Source organism: Gekko japonicus, unplaced genomic scaffold (assembly GCF_001447785.1).
Source record: "Gekko japonicus isolate JY-2015 unplaced genomic scaffold, Gekko_japonicus_V1.1 scaffold196, whole genome shotgun sequence".
Classification (NCBI taxonomy): Eukaryota; Metazoa; Chordata; class Lepidosauria; order Squamata; family Gekkonidae; genus Gekko; species Gekko japonicus.
The window spans coordinates 1,570,500-1,588,165 of NW_015173129.1; the positions used below are offsets into that span (position 1 = coordinate 1,570,500).

A 17,666-nucleotide genomic window follows, 5' to 3' on the forward strand; every position below is an offset into this window, starting at 1 on the left:
TATTTGTAGTTGGGATTTTTGGCTCCAATGTGCATCAGTTTGCACTTGGCCACATTGAACCCCATTTGCCATGTTGATGCCCACTCGCCCATCCTCGACAGATCCCTTTGGAGTGCCTCACAATTTTCCCTGGTTTTCACCACCCTGAACAATTTTGTGTCATCCGCAAATTTAGCCACTTCATTGCTTACTCCCAACTCCAAATCATCAATGAACAAGTTAAAAAGCATCAGACCAAGTACTGATCCCATTGGTACCCTACTGTTTACCACCCTCCACTGAGAAAACTGCCCATCTATACTCACTCTCTGTTTCCTATTAATTAGCCAGTTTTTGATCCATGAAAGGACTTGTCCTTTTATCCCGTTATAAAACTTGTCCTTTTATCGTCTCCATTTTAAGCCCTAATTTAATCAAGAAACTATCAGCACAATCCATTTCTAGATGGATAGTCACTTGCATCAAATTCAGTTACAAATTAGTGCGAGTTAACTGTCTTCTGCAGCTCCATGCTCACCCCACATGAGCCCAGTCTGCTTCAGCTGCCTTTAGCCATGGTCTCTTCATAGACTGCATCTGCAAGGCTGCAACATGGTCATCCTCATGCTCCTTTGCCAAACATTACTCTTTGGACATAGACACAGTGAGAGACATGGCAGTGGGAAGAGCAGTTCTACAGTCTCTAGTCAACTGAGAACTCATGCCTGCCTTCCTAGACTAGTAAGTCGTCCCTCTACTTTCCCATGTGGATCTTCACAGGTACCACAATGATGAAAACAGGATTGCACTTACCTGTAACTGTTGTTCATCAAGTGGTCACCTTTGCAGTCACACATCCCTCCCTCCTGCTCCATTGTGAGCTTTTTATTTAGACCTGACAACTTTACTTCACTCCAGCGGTGGCATAGAAGATATGACAAAAGGGCACTCCACCCCCTTTTATCATGCTTCAGAAGGCATGAAACCAGTGTAGGGGAGGGGGATGGACTGCCCTCTGACATTTTTGAACTTCAGAAACCTCTCCACAGTAGCCCTAAGTGTGCACATGCGTGCACACTCAGTGCCTCATAACTGCAATCCTGTCAGTTTCAGAAAGTGCCCCTAAACTCAAGGAAGCCTCTCCTTTTGTGGCATTCTTATTCATCCAAGTGGAAGGGGTTTTGTACATTTGCAACAGTTGAAATCTATTACGCTGTTTATTTACCTCTATCATATAATTCCCTTTGGTTCCCAGGGACTGAGTATTTTCCTTCCCTCAGAATTTACACTTCAGCCCTATCAGCTTCACCCTTCCCCTCTGGACAGCTTTATTTTTACCCATCCATTAGTAAATTAGTTCTTTAAGGTCTGTGCCAGCTCTGACCCTCCCATTACTATCTTAAACTGGTTATATCCCAGTTGATGAGGCACCCTTTTAGTTGCTGTATGTGTGTGTCCTCCATCACAGATATGACAGGAAAAAAGTCTTACAAGCATTGCATTGGGAGGAGTGACAGAAAAATATGGATTGTTTTTGTCTAGCATTTTTGGCCAATATTGTGATATTGGTGTCAAAGGAGTACAAGCCATTGTCCTAGAAAAAAATCCCCAGGCTTTTTTTTTTTGTACCTTGTTCTCTCCACAACTGGAATCTGGTGTTCAGGCAAAGGATTCTTTTTATAATATTATATCACATTTATTCATTTTTTATGGTGCAACAAAATGCTGGAAAGTGGCCTTACAGCATTTGCCAAAACTGACCCTGACAGCTTTGTCTCAGACATCTTGGAGTGCTACGTGTTGTAGTAGATACTGTCAAATCAGTTTTGTTGCAGTTGCCAGAACCAGAATGCATTAGAAGTGCTTTCTCATGGTACACATCTCAGTCATTATGGGTACATCCAAGCAAAAATATAGTTGGTTTTCTTTATACCAAACTAGGGTCTTCAAGGTAGTGAACAGTTAAAAAAATACAAAATAAATTTTTAAAACAGTACATATGTATAAAACTAACAGTCAAAGATTTGGATTGTGATATTTGTTGGAGAATTAAATTAGTTGTGTAAAATATGTAACTTGGGTTAAAAAGCCGAGTAATGCATTTCTCAGTATTAAAAATAAGTTATTTTCTTACATGAGCTAAGTTACAGCGTCTTTGAGACAGTGTTGAGTGATAAGATTAAGTTGCCTTCTTTTTACCTGATGGTACAAAGTGAACATCTTCAGTATATTGAGATTGTTCAGTTGCTTAAGTATCTATCGATCTAATCTAGTACTGCTCATACGGCTATCAGCTTAAGCAGAAACTAGAACAAAGAAAATATTTTAAAATACCTTAGTATTATTTCTCTTATATTTGATTATTGCACCTATGAATTTTGCCACTGAGAGGGTGACACGATCATTTATATCCAATAGTAGCCATGACATCTGGGCTCGCACATTTGGCAATTCCGTATCTTCAAGTAAAGGAGTGACTAAATTAGCGTTCAACTCAGAGGGCACTCCATAATCATATGTTTGATAGTTTTTGATTTTATCATATGAACATATGCATGTTCTGTTGGAGTATGATACCGTATTATATCTGCCCTCCAGAATTGCTAAGGGAAGAACATTCATTCTTGTCAAAGTAAAAGCTCTTCTTAGTTTTGGAACTCTGAATTGATAAAAATATTTTGGCAGTTGCATCAGGAGGGCAATTCCCAAATGCAGAGTCGAACATATCCTGCATGCCCAAATAGACATACTTATAATATCCAGCTTCCTTACACATTTTAATTTGTCTTATAATGTCTTTAGTTTCTGTATTATTAATCATATCATTTGTTATTCCTAGGCATTTCATTTTCTTTTCCAGTAGTTGATCCCATTGGCTATAATATTTATCTGCCTGGATAAGCCCAAGTAGAGTAGATCCTCCCTCAAATTTTAGAACCTTTACCTTGAAGAGAAATGCTTTAATCCAAGCCCTAGCTTCCATCAATAATTCACCTAGTTCCCCTCTCAGTGCTATGTCCGAGATACGTCTAGGAATATTCAATAAGCATTGGAAAAAGTCATACTGGATGGAATCCATTTTTTCAGAAGCGGACGGAATCCAAATTTCCGCACCATACAGGTTTAGAACCTTAGCATTAAATACCTTTAAGGCCGATGGGACAAATTCACCTCCTGATGAGTAGAAGTATTTTACAATTGTCCTCCCTACTTTCCTTGCTAGATCCAAGTGCATTTTCCATGTAAGAGATGCTTCAGAGTGGATTCCCAGATATTTAAATTGATTGACCTGTTCCATAGGTTGGCATTTGAAGATTTCCCCCTTTTTCCTTTTAGAGTTGTTTAAGTATTTTGGATGGATGTGGACTTTCATTGATGAGAGTGGAAAAACTTTCTGCAAATGTTGAGATGAGGTTCCTTCAGAACTTTTTTTTTTTTGCTTTTACACAAATGATGCCAATTGTATTGAGTAGCATGGAAGGTATATTTTCTTCTCTTTATATAAAGCAAAAAAAGTAATGAAGAAACATAATTTGGTATAATTTCTCTTTACCAGAGCAAGCAAATTGAAATGGGAAAAGGAGTGGTTGAAGAAGAAAAGGCAGAGTCAAATGGGAGAGGTCAAATGGAAGGGGTATTGTAAGAGGAGAAAGGGGTCCTACCAAAGGGGAAAGGGAGCCCAGTTATACTCTTTTGCCCAGGGCCTATGCAAACCTAGAACTGGCCCTGTCTGTCTAGAACTGATTGTCAGATTCTTTTTTTCTTTTTAATTTGTGTTTATTTAGATAAATCAAATTACAGAAGAATCAAATACATTTGATACAGTGGACAGGTGAACAATAATCAGTATTGACAACAGTAGTTGATATAGTGAATAATAAACAAAATCAGAGCTATAACAACTAAACATCTTGATCTCAGTAGACTAGAATTTATAACTTTCTAGACTAATTTAGTTATCTACCTAACCAATTTTTAGTTCAAAACCTTTATTGGCATAGATCAGAATCATACACAACCGCCATTCAGTTCATGGGTTTAACACGCATCTTCCTCATTATAAGGCAGTTACAAAACTTAGCAACCGCTTCAGTAACCACTATGTTTTGTGAAGCCAGTAAACGATACAACATTCTGTCATCGGATTGCTTGGCATCATTCTTAAGAATATCTTCTAAATAGGCTGCCCGAATGTCCTCATACAAACTACAATAGGGAAATACATGTTTGATTGTTTCAATCTCCTCTGAACCACAATCACAGAACCTTACAAAGTAGGGGATTTTCTTAAATCTTCCAGCTAAAACCGCAGAGGGGAGCTCATTAAAACGGGCCAGCATAAATGCTCTAAGCAGCTGTGGGGAAGTCAGATCCGATAAGTATTGTGCTGGGGCGTTGATCGGAAAACGTGCCCATCTTAAAGGAGAACATCTACCAGAAGCCAAAGCTCTAAGCTCTTGCATTTCAATATCAATTAATCTCTGTTTGCACAGAGCAAAGATGTTTATTTCAGATAAGGACATCATATCATTCAGGCATAAGCCTATTGAAACGATTTTCCTTTCTATAGCAGCAAACCACTTAGAACAATGAGACTCTTTCAGCAGATATGGAATAAGGCTATTGGGGCAGCTCCTGAAATGCAGACATAACCAAAATCTGAAAGTAATTATCCAAGCCCTTGTTTCCAAGCATATATTATATTTCATATAAATGACATAAATAAATAATAAATATAGCTTAATACAGGAGGCAGATAAAAGATAGATAGGTGAATGGCTGAGAAGAAGAGAATGAGGCAGGGAAAGGGGAGATGATATGGGGGTTGCCAGAAAAATGGATTGAGGAAATAGTGTGGGGAGGAGGATAGAGGGGAAAGTGAGGTGCTACCTCACAAATTCATGAGAGTTCCCTACCATGCAAGTGGACCAGGCCCAGTGGCTGGTATCATACAACTGGGCCACAGTTTTCCTAGATACAGGTTGGGGGGGGGGGCGTAGAGGGAAAGCTTAAGACAGGGGGGCAAATATTGGTAGGTTAGCTGTTGGAAGGGAAGGAAATAGGGCTGTCAACTCCAGGTTAGGATACTCCTAGAAATTTGGGGGATGCCGCCTGGGGGCTGTGATTTGAGGAGGGAAGGGACCTCAGTGGGGTATGATGCCATAAGGTTCACCATGCAAAGCAGCCATTTCCTCCAGGGGAACTAGGGTTGCCAACTTCCAGCTGGGTGGTGGAGATCACTCTGAATTGCAACTACTGTCCAGATGAGAGTGATCAGTTCCCCTTGAAAAAATGACTGTTTTGGAGGGTGGACCCCAGGGTACCCTTCTGAGGTTGCTTCTCTCCCCAATCCTCGCCCTCCCAAGACTCTACTCCCAAATCTCCAGGAATTTTCCAACCTGGAGCTGGCAACCCTCCGGGGAAACTGATCTCTGTCGTTGGGAGATCTGTTGTGATTCCAGGAGATCTCCAGGCCCCACCTGGAAGTTACAGTAGCCAGAGAGATCATGGGATTGGTAAACGAAAAATAAACAATAACAACTGTGATATAATTACAAAAAGTCAATTCAATTTTTCAAGTGTTTTATATCCTTGCTACTTGGATATAAGAATAAGAAAGACACTAACAACATTTTATTGGTGATTGCACTTTATTCGCATTGGATGACACTTGAGGTGAAGAGGAGAGGATTATATCATTGGATTATTCTTAATGTGAAGGATATGTATATCAATGTGATTTCACAGAAATGTATTAATATTTATCAAACACTTGAAAAGTTGGATTGACTTTCATAATTATATCATGGTTGTTATTGTTTATTTTTCATTCACCCAGCTGGAAGTTGGCAACTCTAGAAGAAAGCAGGAAAGGGGCAGAGAGGCTCTGGGGGCTTTCAGGAAAGGGAAAAAGGAAATAGTGTGTGTTTGTGGGGGGGGGATGAGATGCTTCCCCCAATTCCTTGTGGCTTCCCACATATATGTATATTTATTTATTTATTAGACTTTTACCCAGCCCTCCCACTGAGGCGGCTCAGGGCGGCTTACAATGGTTAAAACCAGTAGACAATTAATACCGATTGTCACATCTAAAACAATACAAAACAATACAATAAATACAACTTATTAAAATTAGAATGTGGCGGCCATCTGTTATAAAGTGCTAGTGCTTATGTGGGACGGTCAGTGTGGCCAGGACTGTTAGAATGCTTGTCGGAACAGCTCGGTCTTCACCACTCTATGGAATTGTTGAAGATCCCGCAGAGCTTGAATTTCATTTGGGAGCTGGTTCCATAGCGTCGGTGCAGCTAGGAAGAACGCCCTGGTTCTTGTTGCTGTTAACTTAGCATCCCTAGGGCCAGGGGGGACCAGGCGATTTTTTGTCTCGGATCTCAGTGCCTTCAGGGGAACATACGGGGAAAGGTGGTCCCTCAGGTAGACAGGCACCTTGAAGCGTATCTGGGACGCTATTGGCAGCCAGTGCAGCGACCTCAGCACAGGTTGGATGTGTTCCCTCATGGGGAGACCCATCAACAACCTGGCCGTGGCATTCTGCACCAGCTGCAGCTTCCGGAGTTGCCCCAAGGGCAGCCCCATGTAGAGAGCATTGCAGTAATCCAGCCTCGAGGTGGCCATAGCATGGATCACTAATCTCAGATCGTTGCGTTCAAGGAAGGGGACCAACTGCCTAATCAGCCGCAGGTGGTAAAAGGCTGCCTTGGCAGTGGCTGCTACCTGGACCTCCATTGTCAGGGAAGCATCCAGGAGCACTCCCAAACTCCTGGCCCTCAGAGCTGGCACCAATGGCGCCCCACTGAAGGCCGGAAGAGGGACCTCTAACCCCGTACCACTCCAATTCAGGTATAGGACCTCCGTCTTCGTCGGATTCAGTTTCAGTCGACTCAGCCTAAGCCAGCCCGCTACGTCCCGCAACGCTTGGTCCAGATCTTCCGGGGTAGAGCCAGACTGACCGCCCAACAGCAGATAGAGCTGAGTGTCATCCGCATATTGATGACACCCTAGCCCATGTCTCCGGGCAATCTGGGCAAGGGGGCGCATATAGATGTTAAATAACATTGGGGAGAGAACTGCACCTTGGGGCACCCCACAGACTAGTGGGTGTCTTCGGGACAGCTCCTCCCCAAGCGCCACCCTTTGTCCACGACCTTGGAGAAAGGAGACAAGCCATTGCAGGGCGAGCCCCCGAATCCCCACGTCGGCGAGGCAGTGGGCGAGCAACTGGTGATCGACCATGTCGAACGCCACTGACAGGTCTAACAACAGGAGCACTGCCGTCCTGCCCCGACACAGGTGCCTTCGGAGATCATCTGTGAGGGCGACCAGTGGTGTCTCAGTCACATGGCCCGGGTGGAAGCCAGACTGGAACGGGTCTAGCGTGGAAGTGTCATCCAGGAAGGCCTGCAACTGTATCGCCACCGCCCTCTCTATTAATTTGCCCAAATAGGGCAAGTTGGAAACCGGCCAATAGTTGGCCAATTCGGCCGAATCCAAGGATGGTTTTTTTAAAGAGGGGGTGGACCGTCGCTTCCTTGGGAGCCCCTGGAAATAGGCCCTCAGACAGGGACCTGTTGACAATATCCCAAAGGGAACCTCAAAACCCCTCTCGGCCAGCTTTCATTAGCCAAGAGGGGCACGGATCAAGGCTGCAAGTGGTTGGGCGCACAGTTGAGACCAATCTGTTGACTTCCTCTAGGCTGAGAGGGCCAAAACAATCCAGAATGGAACCAGAAGACGTGCTTGGAGCCTCGAGTTCACATACTGTCTCAAATGTGGCTGGGAGGTCGTGGCGGAGCAACAAGACTTTATCTGCAAAATAACTCGCGAAAGCCTCACAGCCTATATCCAATTCCTTAGCATTTTGTCTGCTCTGTGGCAGGGTAGTTAAAGACTGAATCATTCTATACAGTTGTGCTGGGCGCGAGTTTGCAGATGCAATCTCGGCTGTGTAGAACTCCTTCTTCGTGGCCTTGGTTGCCATCTCATACAACTTCATAAACGTTTGATAGGATGCTCTTATCGCTTCGTCACGAACCCGCTGCCACTGTCTCTCCAGTCGTCTGAGCCCTCGCTTCATCAGCCTCAGCCCCTGGGTATACCAGGGTGCCAGCCTAGATCGAGGGCACAGAGGGCGTCTGGGAGTGATCTCGTCGATGGCTGCCGAGAGTCGGTTGTTCCAATCCTCCACTAGCTCATCTAACGAGTCACCAGGGGGAAATGGATCCCGGAGAGCCATCTGAAGCCGCACTGGGTCCATCTGGCTCCGCGGGCGAGCTAAAATCGGCTCACCGCCCAAACAGGGTTGGGGTGACACGTTCACTCGGGCCCTCAGGGCGCAGTGGTCTGACCATGGAACTGCCGTAGCAGTAATCCGGTCCACTGTAATCCCAGCCGCAAAGATCAAATCAAGCGTGTGACCGGCCTGATGAGTGGGGGCTGTTACATATTGGGAGAGTCCCAGCGCCGCCATGGACGAAGCTAGGTCCACCGATCGGGAGGAGGTCGCATCGTCGGCATGGACATTGAAGTCCCCCAGAACCAACAGCCTGGGGTATTCCAGCGCCCAGCCCGACACGGCCTCTTATGTTCTTATGTAGTTGGTCTTTAACTATACAGTATCTCCAGCAGAGTTTGGGGCAGTCCTGTCCTCAGTTCTTATCTGAAGGCGGCACCGTTCCATAGTGTGGCTATTGGCCACCAAAATTTGAACCAGACCGGATGCTGGAAGGGTGTCCCACTGTCTCTGGTCCAGGTGGCAACAATGAGGAATCAGTCCTCTTCCTTTCTTTCATAGCTGACACCAGAGGGTGTTTAGGTGTGTGTCACATGAGTGGATAGCGAGGATATTCTGCCAAGAGTTCAACAGGCGAGGCATTGCTAGTGCTCACACTCTGTTCCTGTTAGCCTCATCTGGAGTGTCATATTCAAATCCTTGTGGTAGAATTCTCTGAGTCACCAGTCTACCTCATGGGGTTGTTGTAAGGCCAAAGTGGAGGAGTGAAAAACCACATATGCCACCTGGAGCTCCTTGGAGAAGGAACAGGGTAAAAATGTACCAGACAGATATGCTGTGAAACAGTTGCCCTTACAACTCTTTTTCTGAAAAGCTTTGTTAACATGAGTGAAATTATGTGAAAGCAATTGTTTTGAGAAATGTTGCCTTTGTATAATCAATATAGTCATTTTTAAAATGAACATAAATGGAATCTTAATTCATATTTTATTATTTATGCTCTTGGACTATTTTAGAAAGCAAAACGGTAATGAAAAATAATTGTTAATATAAATAATTTCATGGCTACACAGGTATAAAAAATTATATAGGCCAGATTTTGTGCAAAATGTTCATGTTCTTTGAAGTGATTTGTTTAAAGCATGCCTTATTATGCCTTGTTGAACTAACGGTTGCTTTTGTACTGTACTCACATCTTGCTAAAATAGATCAATGCAATCATGGCAAAAATATAAAGTCCCCCTCCCTTTAATACTTCCATAAAGTATTTTATACTTCATAAAGTCAGTTTTAATCAGATTATATTTATCTATTGCAAAAGTGTAATTGTTGAACTCACTGTGAAGCTTGGTGATAGTATGTGTAATGTGAACATATTCCTTGATGTTTATAAAATGTAGTTTCACATTGTAAATTTCTAGAAGTAGAAAGAGCAAGGACCGTATGTATTAAGAGCCGCCCATAACAAGGCCTTTCATGCCTTGCTAATCTTTTTACGTTTGTCCTGGCTTGCACATTTGATCATTCACATTGCCAGAATTATGGTATACGTGCCTTAGAATCATCCTTAACTGGCAGTATTCAAGAATGTTCTGTAGATAAAGTGAATCAGTCTTCCTAATATGGTCACCTTCCTGTTTTCATGAACTCTAATGGGCATGTTAAGATCTTACTTTCTTAGCTAAAAAATGAGCTGCAATTAAACTAAGTTAAGGACTGTGGGAAAGCTATACTTTGAATGTAAAATGTGCTCAGAAGTCAACATATATTCTGACAGTTAAGTGATTTTGATTTTGAAGTGACAGAAAATATCTGGAAAGTTTCAGAAATTCTCATCAGGATTGATGTTAATGTGTGTAAAAGCTAAAAAGCATGTGTTCATTCCACACTTCATCTCCTGTCCTGGCTTCACTGTTACGCCTCTTGCATGGGACAATTTCAGATATTCCTTTTTACAAAGGCCCTTGCCAAATGTCTGTTTGGTCCCATTGTACTATCAGTCCTAAATTCGTGAGCCTTGATTACTTTATTCAAAAGTTATATGAGTATTCCAAAACGGATAACAGAATTTTCCTCTGTGGATAAAGATAAAATGTTCTTCATAATTTATATGTGGAACATCATTTGTGAAAAAAGACTTGCTCTTCCAGTTGCTCTACATGCTCTTTGTCTGCTTCAAGGTTGTTGCTTAGCATCGGTTCTTAACCTCCCCCTTCCCCACTGGGAGATATAAGTTCACAAGGAAGACAGTGAAAGAATGGTTCTCTTTATCCATCTGGAGTGTGTATGTATGGCACAGGGATGGAATGGTCAGGGAGGAGTGGGCCTTACTTATTGAGGAATGGGCCTTGCCTGCCTGCCTGATTCTTCCTGTTTCTCTCATGCTGCTACTGTGGAAGAGCCTTCCTTTTTTTGGTTCACATGCCCTGTCCCCCCAATGGCAACAAGATATGTTTTATGTTATGTTTTTTAAATCCCTTTTTTGACCTTGTATTTGATTTTATACGTGGATGCCACATTTTCCTTTGTGTCTGACTTTATTGCAGTTATACATCTGAACTTTTCTATGAGGGCAAATTGATGGCAAGTGGGAAACAGCCAGCACACAAAGATTTCTACCCTCTGACTTTCTTCACAGCACGAGGAGAAGATGTGCAAGAAAAAAACAGCACAGCTTTTTACAACAATGCAGAGGTTAGCACATTGGTTTCACTTTTAATAGTTTTCTCAAGAATCCATTTCCGTATTCTCTCTGCTCAGGAAACTTTTTTATTTTGCATGTATTGCTCTTTGGTTATGGCTAATCCCTAAGAACTTTCTCTTGAAAATCAGTGTGACCTCTTAATCATGAACTTCTTTACACAATTTTTCATATAAAAGCCCGATTGTGCATAATTTTAGCTGCTTCAGCCCTTGCTGTGAATCAGTTGTACGCATACCACAAACATGCACACGTTTTTGTCCCAGCTGGCATGCTGTATGCCAGTGGAAGTCTGCTCAGACTGGCTCTTTCCCATGGAATTCCACAAGCTGAAGCGATTCTTTGAAGCCATGAATGTTTTAGAATAGTAATCATAGTCTCTCGACATTTTATGTAGCCAGGATTATATTATATACTATTTGTAACAAAACATATAATGTCTGATTCTACATAGAAACAAAACCTATGTCAGACTCTTGGACAAAGTTACTCTCAACAACACTCACTGAAAGTGATTTGTTTATTGAAGAATAAAGATTTTCCAAGCTAAGAACATTGTTGAGTCAGAACTGAGGTTCTGGTGCAAGACCCCCCCAATCATGGTTCAAATGTAGTCCCCTCCAATCACACTGCCCATTCATTCCTGTCTAACCAGCGCCCTGCCAATCCCCCACCTGTAAATCACCCATTCGTTATCTAAACTAAGGCAGTAAGCACAGACACAGACGAAGGCCATCTGGCCTGGCCGACATCCCCGGGAAAGGGAGGTGTCTTCAGAAAGTTACATGAGATGCATTGCCCTACAATAAAGCCATTCTCACTCTCACACATTCACAATCCCCCCCTCCTCTGGAATTTCCATAGAACAACATGGCAAACGAGCCATTGAGTTTGACAACCTAAAGCTAAGCAAGTAAATAGCTTTTGAGCTAGTTCATGATAAAGAATCTTTGCAAGCCCCTACATGCTTATTACAAATTTTATTTCCATATTCTATGTCCCTGCAATTGAAGTATTCTTTTGAAACCCTAAATTCAATTGAACATCTAGAATAGTATGTGAATCCAGTGGACTTATATCAACTATTTCCCCCCAAATATTTTCCCTCAGTTGCTCAAATTTATTTCTAAAATGTAAACAAGAATGTGGAATGTCTACCTTCTGATGCTATGACCACACTATTATATGTATTATTACAGAATTGTTGACAATCAGTCTACAAGGCCCTTTCTCTCTGGCAGTTTTCAAGCAGCGGCTTATAGCTTTTAGCCCTATTTTTTATTTTCTCTGGTGACGCTCCACAACAGATTGGTTATGCTTTCTCATCTTAGTAAAGGCATACTTGTAAAAAAAACCCTCTTGAACTATCACCTCTAGGAACACCGCTGTCTCCTTTAGCCTCCCATCATCTTCACTCTAATCAGTTGATGGTAGCTTTTTGCAGTACTCTTTTCTATTGTTCTGAGTTAGGTCTTTAAAATCTTTTGAATTATAATCTATGTTTTTTTGAAAGGCAGACTGAAGGATGAGTGGCTGCTCCTTCAAATCATTTCTGGGGTTCAGAACATTTTGCTTGTTGTCCTAGGGGCAGGGGAGGGAGTGAAGCTCCAAGAGGGATAAACAAAGTGAACAACATCACTGGAGAGAAAACAGGCCACTACTTTTACTGAACACATCCAGAAGAGCATTGGCACAGCATAGGGCACAGATCCAGCATCAAGTGACCTTCCTTATTAGCCAATGGCACCAACCAGCCAGATAGCTTGCCTACCGGAAGAGCAACATGGGATGGCAAGTCCCAGAACCGCACATGGGCACAGACCACTGTGTGGTTACCTTGCTACCTATGGGTGTGGAGGGGGGCACACGCTCAGCAGCTGGACTTCCTTCTCTCCAGGCCCTGCCTGGAGGTTGGCAACCCCATAATTGGTGGGTGAGCGTGGGGGGCAGAAGGTGGTCTCACCTTGAGTACAAAAAACCCTGGAGCCGGCCCTGCTATGAGGTATCCGCCAGGCCAGCTGGATTCAGCAAGCTGCAGCGGTTCGCTGTCCACTCTTTTCCAGCCTTTCTACTAAAACGTGGTAAGACGGGGGGGCTTTATTTAGATGTCTCTGGTGGGTTCCCCCCCAAAAAGGCAGGAAATGCTGGCATGCACGGGACTTTCAGTTGGCCTCCTGCCTTGAGCTTCCCTCCTTGCCCTCCCCTGCTTCCATACAGGGTTCACTAAATGGGTCCAAACTGACAGGAACCCCTAACTTAGATCTCTCAGGGAATAATGCACAGGCCAACCTCCTATCTTGCATTAAGGGTGAAATGCCTAAAGAGATTAGAGCAGCCCTGTCTGAGGCTCTTCCTAGTTTAAGGGACCCATCAGGTCTGGAAGATACTCACCCTCCAGCATAGAGGCTGGTGTAAGAGGGTAGGGTAGAAATTCCCCCTCACTCCTCTCATTCTAAAAAAGTAAAGTAACCTACTCTGATAGATATCTCAGTAGAGATATAAGTCCTCTGTTAGACCATGATTCCAATGAGTCTGACTCTTCTGATTCTTCCTCTCTAAGAGAGGAGGGAGAATTCTAAAATGAGGAAGAACCCCTGGGTATCACCATGCAGACCCGTCTTTTCCCATTCACTAAGCTCCTTCCAAAGGTTCGACATATCCTGGAAGCTCCTTTTAATGACAAGGAGGTGGAAGCATCTGATCCAAACAGACCTGCTAGCTCAGCCAGAGCTTTTCCACAAGGGGGGGTCTTCCCCCCTTGGGATCCCCTTTCCTTCTGTCTTCGACAAGGAAGTCAACACTGAGTGGGAGATGCCAGTGAGATCCAAGTCCAACCATCCCATTATTTCTTGTTTCTACTCCTTGGTAGCAGACGCAACTGAGCGCTTCAAAGTTCCGTTAGTTAACAATTCAGTCACCAGCCTGAGTTCCAACTCAGTCATTACCACGGAGGCGGATGGTCTTCCAAGAGACCCCTGTGACAGAAGGATCAAACAATTCTTGCACAACAATTCTTCATCAACTGCTCTCAGGGCGACAGAAGGATCAAACAATTCTTGCACAAGAATTTTGAAGCTTCATCAACTGCTCTCGGGTCCTCCACAGCAAACTCATTCTTTTCAAGGGCAGTCTATTCCTGGGCCTCAGACCTTTCAGCAGCAGGGAGAGGTATCTCCAAGGAGCTCAAGGATGAACTTAAGAAGCTGGTCCTTGCAGAGGCCTTTTCTGTGGACATATTGCTGGACGTGATACAACTGTTGGTCAGAGCTATGGCACAAATGTTACGAATAAAGCTATTGGTCAGAGCTATGGCACCAACATTACTGACAGAACACCTGGCTCTGCAACTGGAAGGTGTATCCATCTTCCTAAGCTCAGGTGGCTAGCGTTCCATTTAAGGGCATTCATCTTTTTGTTGAAGAAATGGATAGATACCTGGTTGAAGACAAAGATAAAAAGAGGTCTTTGCTCCTGTGCAAGATGGAACACAAGCTCAAGAAATGCTTTCATTCCTTTTGTGAGCCCAAGTGCACCTTTGGTTTCCGACCTTCAAAGCCCACCAAAGGGAGATGGCTGCCCAAACAGTCATGTAGCACTAGCTCATCCTTTTACAGGCCATCAGGCCAGACCACATGGGGTTCCAAAAAGAACACCTTGGCATGACAACTACAGGGACTCAGATCCACTAGTTATAGGAGGATGTCTTCAAATGTTTGCAACCCAATAGGAGTCAAGTTGACCATGGGCGACAGGTGGGTTCTGGATACGGTCGCAAATGGCTACTCTTTGGAACTGTACTCCACTCCACCTAGCAGATTTATACAAGTCCCAAGGAAGCGCCTTCTTCAGGCCATACAGCATCTACTGGACACTGGAGCAATAGAGCCAGTTCCGGAGGCCCAATAGGCTTCGGGGGTCTACTTAGTCTTCTTTGTGAAGGGCGGGGTATAAATCCAATCTCCTCCTCCTCCTTTTCAAGCAATTGGTCGTGCCTGACTTTGTGTAAAAATCAAACTAAGTCAGGCACGACCAATTGCTTGAAAAGGAGGAGGAGGAGATTGGATTTATACCCCGCCCTTCACTTGGCGTTTCAGAGCAGCTTACAAACTCCTTTCCCTTCCCCTCCCCACAACAGACACCCTCTGAGGTGGGAGGAGTCAGACAACATAATATGGACAAAACCAGGGTACTCAGATATGAAGTGGATGCACAACCAAAATTTCAAGTTTTGAAGCCAGGCTCTTATTTCTGAGAGACTCAGCCCAGTCTCTAAATACATGAAGGAAGCTTGGATCTTCTCAACAAGCTGGTTAAATGCACTAACCCAAATGGGGATCTCATATAATAGCTGAGCTGTGGGCTTAGCATTAAATATCCAAATGGCTGCAGGTACATATTGGCCACCCTGAACACAAAAGAAGCATGCCACTGCAGATACATTTCAGTTGACCAAATTAATTGCATATCTCTGTTGAGTTGTTCATCTATTTATTGTATTGAAAATTTGTACCCAAACATCTAAACTGTCTGACTTATTCAATAACATTGCCCTTGACTCACCAACAAAAATGTCTCCAGGTCTTTGAAAAGACAGTGATTTTTGATTATTCATAATTAACAGACAGTATGCTGGAATCACAATAAGGCACAAAAGGGGACAAGAGGTGTTTAAGGCCCAGTTGTGTATGGGATAATACCTCAGCATCATAACAAACAAACATCCGTTATTGGCATAACAACCGAATTATAACGGGGAGGAAACAGTCTGAACAGTCAATGCCCTGCCCGCTGATACATTGCTCGCCTCCTAGCTGCAAGGTACACAAATCTGGCCACAGTTTCAATCACAATTTGGTTCCGAGTAGATAATAAAAAAATAATTTTGCATTCATCAGATTTCCCTGCTTGCTCTTTCAACAAGGAATCAATAAGTGTGGAATGTGTAGCAAGATAATAAGTACAGTGCAAAAAAACACATGCTCAAAGCTCTCTATGTCCCGCCGATTACATGTGCATAGCCTGTTAGCATATGGTATTTTATGAAATCTCCCGTAGAGAACTGCAGAGGGTAACACATTGAAACGGGCTAATGAATAAGCTCTGCGATAGTGCATGGCTGTTAAACAGGTTAAATACTCTGCCATATATCCATAGGGTAAAATCCCCAAGTCCAAGGGTGTACGTCTACCTTTAGCAAGGCTCCTAAGATCCTGTATCTCGATGTCAAGGAGTCTTTGTTTGATCTGTGCAAAGGCTAGACTTTCAGTAAGGGAGAATAAATCATCAATACTGATCCCTATTGAATTGATTTTCTTTTCTATGTGGTTTAACCACATTGAAGACCGAGACTCCGTCATCATATGAAAAATAAGGCTACCGTTATTATTCTTAAAATGTAGATGTTGCCGAAATTTGATCGTATTGATCCATGCTTTAGTTTCAAGGAGCCTTTGATTAGTTTCCAGGCAGATGGCCGCATAAGGCAGGCCCAGTATTTTTCGAAGGAAGTCAGATTGTATTCTTAGCATCATAAGCATTTAGTAAACCTCAATTTTCCATTCATGCATTAATGAATATGATTAATACTTTGGAGACTTGTCTGAATATTCTATTAATTTGGCAAAATCTGAGTCAATGCCTTTGGAAGACAATATATTACAGAGTATATTTGACCATGGACATTTTCAGTGGTGCCCAGATGTCATTACCTATCTTGGAATACTCATTCTTAGAGATATTATGTATACAACTATACTAAATTTTAACAAGCTAATTGCTAATACACCTTTGGATCTAGACATATGGGTAACTTTAAACCTGTCTCTATGGGGTAAATACACTCAAAATGATTATTATACCTAGGACTATTTATATTTTAGGTCCAATTCCTTTCTATTTACCCTGCAGAAATAGTCATAAAATTAATACTTTGGTTCAGTAATTTATGTGGTGTTCCTCACTGCCTCAGATTTCTTTAAAGAGGATGCAACTTCCATTTAATGAAGGAGGATTTGGTTTCCCTGATCTTAGTTTATATCATCAGGCATGTACTCATTATTGGGATCTCTCCTTGCAACTGAACTGTCAATTTTGGGCCCTTTTGGAGGTCTCTCTTTCTGGTGCCCCTTTCTAAGTGGAATTCATTAGAGTCTACATATGCTAGAGTGGATCCCATTTCTCCTGCAATTTCTACAATTATGAAACAGTGGTGTATAATGACACAACAATATCAATTTGATCCATTTTCACATTTTAACTGATCTTAGTTTATATCATCAGGCATGTACTCATTATTGGGATCTCTCCTTGCAACTGAACTGTCAATTTTGGGCCCTTTTGGAGGTCTCTCTTTCTGGTGCCCCTTTCTAAGTGGAATTCATTAGAGTCTACATATGCTAGAGTGGATCCCATTCCTCCTGCAATTTCTACAATTATGAAACAGTGGTGTATAATGACACAACAATATCAATTTGATCCATTTTCACATTTTAAATTAACATTAGAGGCCAATCCAGATCTACAAATTGGGAAGAAATCTTTTTTGTGGAAGGCATAGACTGGTAAAGGGATTTTTACATTGAAGTGGTTGATAGATTCTGAGGATGTGTTTTTGTCATTTTTCTCTGTCGAGGTCTAGATATGATTTGTCACCTTCTGTAGAATGGCAATACTTATAACCTTTGTTATGAATTTTCAGTTGAGACTTATTCAGCAAAAAATTATGTTTAGAATATA

General features: G+C 42.7%; 1 protein-coding gene across 1 annotated transcript in view; it reads left to right on the forward strand.

Moving 5' to 3' along the window:
- LOC107119568 (probable helicase with zinc finger domain) overlaps window positions 1-10,924 on the forward strand; it is a gene marked incomplete at its 3' end in the record, with an annotated part of 135,928 nt that extends 125,004 nt beyond the window's left edge. The window contains exon 18 of the mRNA XM_015422077.1: window positions 10,777-10,924. Coding sequence (XP_015277563.1) covers window positions 10,777-10,924 — 148 coding nt within the window. The remainder of the gene's footprint in view (window positions 1-10,776) is intronic.
- Between the last annotated feature and the right edge of the window lie 6,742 nt (window positions 10,925-17,666).